The sequence below is a fragment of the Canis aureus genome, chromosome 27 (assembly GCF_053574225.1).
Source record: "Canis aureus isolate CA01 chromosome 27, VMU_Caureus_v.1.0, whole genome shotgun sequence".
Lineage (NCBI taxonomy): Eukaryota > Metazoa > Chordata > Mammalia > Carnivora > Canidae > Canis > Canis aureus.
The window spans coordinates 47521534-47529165 of NC_135637.1; the positions used below are offsets into that span (position 1 = coordinate 47521534).

Here is a 7632-nt window from a genome sequence, read left to right on the forward strand (position 1 = left end):
TTTCTTTTGGACTAATAACCAATGTTAAGTATCAAAGTGTCCTGACTAATGGCTATTGTCTCTGGATGACAGGAAGGATAACTAAAAGGACCTAGGCAGTCATGCCTAGACGTGTCTTGAGGTGTTGGATCAAGAAGAGGATAAAAGGCTGGATGGGGAGAATTTATCAATCCTGGTGCAGTCCCCCATGATTCAGACCAACTTAGAGTTGGTCCTGATGGGATAGTATCTGAAACTTGGATAAATGGGATCCCAGTGTCAAAAAGATGGGGATGCTGGAACAGAGTCAAAATGGTGAGAAAGAAGAGAGAGGGAGCAAGAGCAGGGGGGAAGGGCAGAGGGAGAGGGAGAAGCGGACTCCCTGCTGAGCAGGGTGCCTGATGCCGGGTTCCATCCCAGGACCCTGAGATCGTGACCTGAGCTGAAGGCAGATACTTAACCAACTGAGCAACCCTGGAGCCCCTGTTTTTGTTATTTTAACTGGGCTCCACACCCTACATGGAACCCAACATGAGGCTTGAACTCACGATCCTGAGATCAAGACCTAAGTTGAGATCCAGAGTCAGACACTTAACTGAATGAGCCAGCCAGGTACCTCTAATTTGTGGTTTTAATTCTCTAATGATTGATGATGTTGAGCATCTTTTTATGTATTTGTTTGCCTTCTCTATGTCTTCTTAATGAAGTATCTATTCAAAAATTTTCTCATATTAAAACTGAATGGATTGTTTTCTTATTAATGGGTTTTGAGACTTCCTTATATAGTCTAGATACAAGCCCTTTATCAGGCATGTGTTTTGCAAATATTTTCTCCCAGTCTGTGTATTTGAAATTTTTAAAAGATAATTTATTCATTTATTTGAGAGAGAGTAAGCATAAATGGGGGGGGGGGGGGCAGAGGGAGAGAAAGAAGCAGGCTCCTTGCTGAGCAGGGAGCCCAATGTGGGGCTCCATCCCGAGACCTAAGATCATGTCCTGAGCTGAAGGCAGACATTTAACCAACTGAACCACTGAGGCTCCCCTGTATTTGGATTTTCTTAAGAGTATCTTTTGAAGAGCAGACATTTTTTTTTATTTTTATGAAGTTATCAACTTGTTATTTTATGGACAGATAGTACTTTTTGCTGTATCTTTAAGAAATCTTTGCCTAACCCAAGGTCACAAAGATTTTCTCCTGGAAGTTTTATAGTTTTAAAGTTTCTATTTAGAGCTGTGGGTTGTTTTTGAAATAGTTTTTGGATATGATGCTACACAAGTATTTGTCAAAGAGAGGATGGTTATACAAATGTGGTAATCCGGGGATCCTGGTGGCGCAGCGGTTTAGCGCCTGCCTTTGGCCCGGGGCGCGATCCTGGATCCCGGGATCAAGTCCCACGTCGGGCTCCCGGTGCATGGAGCCTGCTTCTCCCTCTGCCTGTGTCTCTGCCTCTCTCTCTCTCTCACTGTGTGCCTATCATAAATAAATAAAAATTAAAAAAAAAAAAAAAAAAACGGGACATAGAAGGACACCTGGGTGGCTCAGCAGTTAAGCATCTGCCTTCAGCTCATGGCGTGATCCTGCACTTCTTGGATCAAGTCCCACATCGGGCTCCCCGAGGGAAATCTTCTCCCTCTGCCTCTGTCTCTGCCTCTCTTTCTGTGTCTCTCATGAATAAATAAATAAAATCGGAAAAAAAAATTAAAACCAGGGCATAAAGAGCAATAAGTTTGACTCCCAGGAGATTCATCCAGGACCCTCTTGGTATTCCCTTGCCCCGTTGTGACAGTAAAAAGACAAGTGCCACAACCCTTGCCAAAAGAGGCCTGGTGAGCTGGGGCTCAGAAATTTTAGAGATGAAGGTGTGAGGAAGGCCACCTGGCAACTTAGCGAGGAGGACAGCAGAGTTTGTAGGGACCTTGAGGGGAATCTGCAACAAATAATGCAGGGAGGACAAGATGAGTATCCATCATAGCCCAAGACCAGCTGCAGTGGCCAAGGCCATCATTTACTCACTGGTCTTCCTCTTCTGAGTCTTCCCCAGGATTAGAGGCCACTGGAATCTCAGGGGAGACCCTTCCCACATAGGTGAAGTGCATTCAGGCGGTGCACGTGGTCAGTTGGCCAGCAATAGATCCTGGATTTTGTGGAGGAGAAGAGGAGTGACCCATTGTTGGCTGCACTCAGAAGCCAGAGGCCTCATCTCCTCCTACCTGCTGGGCAGAGGCCCGAGGCCTTGGGCTGAGAATCTCCACAAAGGGAGAAAGCAGAAGTCAGTGTGACAAGTAGACTGTGCTTAAACAGCCACCTCAACTACAGAGGGAGGTTGATGAGGATCGTTCAGGTGCAGGTGCGCAGCGGGGAGATGCTTAGTGGCTTCAGGTGGGAGCAGCTGTAGGTGGGAATGGCTCCTCCTCAGAAAGGCATTTGGGAGGAAGGCTGACAGGCTGAGGGGGAGGGGAATGGAGGTCGCCTCAGAGTGTGGGAGTTCTCACTGCCGACCTTTGGAGAACCTCTTTTCTGTGTCCTCTGCAGCCATCAGTAGGATATACATCCCTCATGAGGAGTCAAGTAGTTGGACTGACTTTTTTGCTGAGTGAGAGGGGCATGAGGGAGGGGCAAGGGCAGAGACACCCCTCTGGGTTCCAGGCATGTGGCTCTTCTTGGGCTGTTCCTTCAGAGAAATGGGACATTTCAGAAGCACAGGGGAGGGTTCACACACAGCCACTTCTGCAGCAAGGGCCCTCCTGCTTCCGAGGAGCTCTGCCATCAGAACAGTTGGTGGTTGTGACAGGGGCCTGGTGTGCCCTCCTGTCCTGCCTGCTCCATAAGCTGCCTCCCGGGCCTCAGCTCTGAGCAGGTGCCCCTTCCTGCTCATACATAAGTGGAGCATGCTCAGTTGGGTCATAGTCCAGTGTTTTGGTGGTTCTAAATGCTCATGTACCAAACCTGCCCCAGCGCATTCCCCTTGTGCCCCACAGAAGAGCAGCCTGCCATGGGATGTGAGGGCTGAGCACTGCTCCAGGGAGCAGCAGAGCAGTCGGGGTGGGAAGTAGAGGAAGGTCGGGCCCGGGTGTGGATTGCTGGCCGTGCTGGTGGTGGAGGTAAACGCATGTGGTTGTAGAGCCTCCTCGAGTACCACAGTGCTGGCGGGTGGCTCTGGCCCTCGCCTGGGGCCCTGCCTGCGGCTGTTGCTCCTGAGGCCTCGTGGGTTCTGCAATTGATTTCTGATTTCACCACCTGTATAGGCTTAGGTGTTGGCTTCTGTAGTCTGCACACTAGTTTCCCAATCCACCTTTTTCAGATTCTAAAAGTTGGCTTTTCTTGAAGAGGGGGGCTAATTCATTCTCCTTGACTTTCTGGTCTTAGCTATTCCTTTACTTCATTTAGGGTTTCAGGAGGCAGCTGAGAGCACTCAGGCTCAGTTGTCCATGTGTCATCAGAAGTTCACTGAGAGATTCTCAAATGTGTCAGTCTGCTCTTGTTCCTAGAAGAAATGCTTTGTGATTCTGTTCAAAGAACACCAATTAGTTCTTCTTAGTAATGTTTTAGTAACGACCTTTGTATCTACTTATACTTGAGATGGTACATTTTAAAGAAGATTTATTTACTTGAGATAGGACAAGCGGGGAAAGAAGGGCAGAGGGAGAAGCAGACTCCTCGCTGAGTGCAGGGAGCCCCATTCGGGGCTCAATCCCAAGACCCTGGGATCATGACCTGAGCTGAAGACAGCCGCAGAGCTGAGCCACCCAGGCACCCCACGATGGTGCTTTAATGTTCCCTTCTCTTGTCTTTTTCTGACATTTTATGTCAAAAATTCACTAGCCCCATAAGAGGGGTTTTTTATGTCTTCTTGATTTTTTAAAAATAATTTTCTAGTCTCTGAATTGCTCTGAGCTTGGTAGAATGTGAATAGGAACGTATTCCATAGAGCAGGAAGGAGGACAGATCTGAACTTGTGGAAAGTTGCCGTTACTGTTTTAGAAGCTCTGCTTGCCAGAGAAGGCAAACAAAACCTCAGGACCCGACCTCTTACCACTGGACTGGGGTAAGAGATGGGTTATTCTGTCCGGCTCCTTGAAATCACCTTGGAGATGGTGATGATCTTTGGGAAAGTTCAGGAAATTAGGTTTGGAACAATTTATACTCTCTGAAGTCCAATAAAGAATGGAGATGAAGCCATAATTGTTTTCCTTCACTTAGCTGGTATTAAGGGACACTGGGTGAACCTAGCAGAGAAAGAGCTGAAGATTTAGGACTAGAAGTTGTAGGATGGCAGGAGAGGTGGAGGACCGCCTAGGGTCTCACTTCCTGCTAAGATGGGTGGTTGAGGCTGAGTGTCCTGTGCCAACAGGAGGAGGCTGAGCACTGTGAAAATCTACTTAGGCTTTTCCCTTAACCTTGTGCCAGGTTGGTGGAGATGAGTGGACAAGACCCTCTCAATCTCTTGGATCTTGCAGCACAGAGCCTGCGGAATGAGAAGGCCTCAGCTGTACGTGACCTGGAAGAGCTCCCTGTGGGCCTTTTCCCAACTCTGTCCACAGCAGCCTTTGATGGGGGACACACGAAGACTGTGACAGCAATGGTGCAGGCCTGGCCCTTTCCCTGCCTCCGTCTGGGACCGTTAAGAGATCAGTCAAGAACTCAAGACCTCTTGGAAGCCGTCCTGGATGGGCTGGAATTGGTTCCTCCTAAGGCTGTTTGGCCCAGGTAACTGGAGAGATGGGGTGCTGGTAGGGGCACAGTGAATTGCAGAAGTGGGAGCTGGATTCAGGGATGTGGAGTCCAAGCATGTGCTAGCCTCTCCTGGTGGTGCAGCATCTGTCATCATGAGGCCCTGAGGCCATTGTCAGAGTCCCTCCGTGAAGAGAGTCCTGGCATAGTTCAGAGCTGATCATGCTACTGAGGTGGTTAAGAGTGTGGCTGGGTTCCTGGGTGGTATCCCGGCAACGTATAATGTGGGGAAGCAAGGAGGGCACCTAGAAGGCGTAGTGGACGGCAGAGGGCAGGGCTGCTGGTTGGCACAGTGGTGGGTCCCCAGGGTCTGCCGCTGCTGCTGGTCTCCTGCCGGCCCCGCTCTACAGGCCTGAAATTCCTCATGTCTGCTCTCCTCCTCATTCCCCACAGGAGATCAAAGCTGAAGGTGCTGGATTTTACCCATGACGTTGAGCACTCCAACTGGGAGGAGTGCTCGGAGGCTACTCCTGCACCCTTTGTCATCACTCACATGCTAGAAGAGCCGGAGGCGGACAAGCTGACACCCAGTTACAAAGAACAGCCTTAGCATCACCGAGAACCCGAGGAAATACACAGAGACCTTTTCCTAGGTGGTTTGTTCGGCTTCTTCCACCTGTCTGGGTTCCCCTCGTACATACTCCAGAGAGTCGAGAAGAACCATGGCGGTCTGCGCCTCCACTGTCAGACACTGGTCATTGTCCAAGTGCCATTCCTCAGCCTTGTCGAGATCCTGGGGATGCTGGAGCTGGAGACCATCCGGGAGCTGAGGCTTCATTACAGGAGTACGTTCTGCTCCCGTTCTGACCTAATCCAGTTTTTTTACCTGCGCAAGGGTAAATGAGCAACCTGGGCAACCTCATCATGAACGACATCCCCTGGGATTTCCCTGCAGACTGTTTCTTTTTGCTGAGTCCACTGGGCCGCCTCTAGAAGCTCCATCTCATCTTTGGCTGTCTCTCGGGCCAGCTGCATAAGATGCTGAGTGAGTGTGCGACAAGTCCCTCTGAAGGGCCAGGGGCCAGGATCCCTGGAGTCTTCCCTGAACCCCGCTGCGTCGGAGCAGAGACAAGCCTGGATTTCCAATCCTGTGAGGCCGCAGAGTCACTGAGGACACAGACTGCAAGGCTGAGGTCTTGGACCAGCCAGTGGCTGTCGATTGCTATAGAAGAGAAAGATGCAGGTCTGAAATTGGCCTGTCATTCATTTTCACGCACTCAGTCCATGCCAAGCAGACAGCTAAGAATGGATATGAAACTCTGACCAAACTCAGGGTCTCGTCTTCCTAGAGCTTATGTAGAGAAAGTGAACCAGGATGGTAGGTTGTCAGGGTGGTGTTTGAGGGAGGGAACTGCCCCCTCACCAATGTCTAAGCTCAGCTGATTTGATGAACTCCTTCCTCTCTTTTGTGTCTCACAGACTTCTCTGTAGCCTGCCCCCCCCTACCCCCCCGAATACAGAACTGTTCTCCTGGGGCCTGGTCTTTGAGTAAATAGAAGCATGGGGAACCATCTTCCCAAATTCTCCAGCCAGTAAAACCTATGCTTTACCATGTGTAGGAGCTATAGCTAAATTTCATTAATTCAGCCACACTTTGTGGAGCATGTGCGATAATTGTGTTGATGGGGCTTATTAGGAAGCTAAGGCTGAGAGGTGCCTGACTCCATAGTCTGCAAACAGAGAGGTCCCATGGCCAGCGGGGATGGGTTTCACTCCACACTCTGTGGTCTTAACCACTACAGAAGCCTGGCTCCCACCATGTGCATCCAGACTCGGGTAGGCATTGTGCCAATTTCTCAGGCCAGATTTCTGGATCTTTCCCAAATGTATCTAGTGGGACACTCGAGTTTCCAAGAAGTGACTGTGTCTGTCTGTCCACAATGGCCTGCAAAACCACTGGAGACGCTGGTGATCAATGGATGCAGGCTCATTGAGAATGACATCACCTACTTGTCCCAGAGCATTCGTGCCACCTGCCTGAAGGAGTTGGTTCTCTGTGGCAATAACCTGTCCCACACGGTTCCTGGGCCCCTCCAGGTTCTGCTGGGGGAGGTGTCTGGCACTCTACAGCACCTGAACTTGTGCAGCTGCCGGCTGAAGGAAGCCCAGCTCCGAACCCTGCTTGCCTGCTCTGTGCTGCTGCTCGAGCCTCCCCTCGCTCGTGTTCTACGACAATGTCATCTCCACATCGGGCATCACGAACGTGCTTCAACAGTTAGGAGGGTTGAAGGAGCTGAAGCGTGTGCAGTCCCCTGTTCCTGCTGAATGTGTTGTATACTTGGATGAATACAGGTGGGGGAAGCTCAACAGAGTGGAACTTGCCCGGGTGCATGCCAAGTTGCAGGAAATGTTGCAACCACCCCAGCGGGCCGACATGGAGTCAACTAATTCTACCTCAGTGGCCTGACACTGAAAACGCACAGCTGACCTGATCGGGAAGAGGAGCAGCATCTGTCCTGGAGCTGTGGTTGTGGATTTCCCGGATGGTGTGGCTTCAAGGAAAACTATCAAAACAAGAAAACACAACCAACGCTCCAGTGGGGACTGCTGTTTCTGGATCCAGCTGGGGCTCAATTCTTCATGAAATCGACAAGCACTGGTCAAACATGGACATTGTGCAAGTGTTCTGATGCTGCGTATAAAAGGACAACTTCACCTGACACTGGTACTTCTAGTCTGTTTACCCAGTTTCCCTTTCATTATGCTTCAGTATTCCCACTTTGAACAACACGCAGTTGGGTGAGTGAATTCTCAAAACATTAGTTTATAAAGTGAGGTCAATGAAATGTTCATCAAAGGAATAGGTGAACGTGATACGATCAACACGGAGCGTTCATTCAACTATTTATTCAAATATTTGTTGACTTCCTGTTTTGTTCAGAAACTGCTCTCACCGGGAAGACGGTGTAAACATTCGGGGT

At 49.9% G+C, this 7632-nt stretch overlaps 1 protein-coding gene across 1 annotated transcript; it reads left to right on the forward strand.

Annotated features, from left to right (window-relative positions):
* Positions 1–3810: 3810 nt before the first annotated feature.
* On the forward strand, positions 3811–5889 carry LOC144299588 (melanoma antigen preferentially expressed in tumors-like). Its single transcript, XM_077875001.1, has 2 exons — positions 3811–4687; positions 5105–5889. Exons 1-2 carry the CDS (start codon positions 4398–4400, stop codon positions 5259–5261), a joined length of 447 nt encoding a protein of 148 aa, XP_077731127.1. The 5' UTR covers positions 3811–4397; the 3' UTR covers positions 5262–5889.
* Positions 5890–7632: the final 1743 nt, after the last annotated feature.

Coding starts and splice junctions, on each gene's coding strand:
- LOC144299588 (XM_077875001.1), top strand. CDS start 4,398: ATGAGTGGACAAGACCCTCTCAATCTCTTGGATCTTGCAGCACAGAGC. Junction 4,688..5,104: donor CCTAAGGCTGTTTGGCCCAG/GTAACTGGAGAG, acceptor CATTCCCCACAG/GAGATCAAAGCTGAAGGTGC.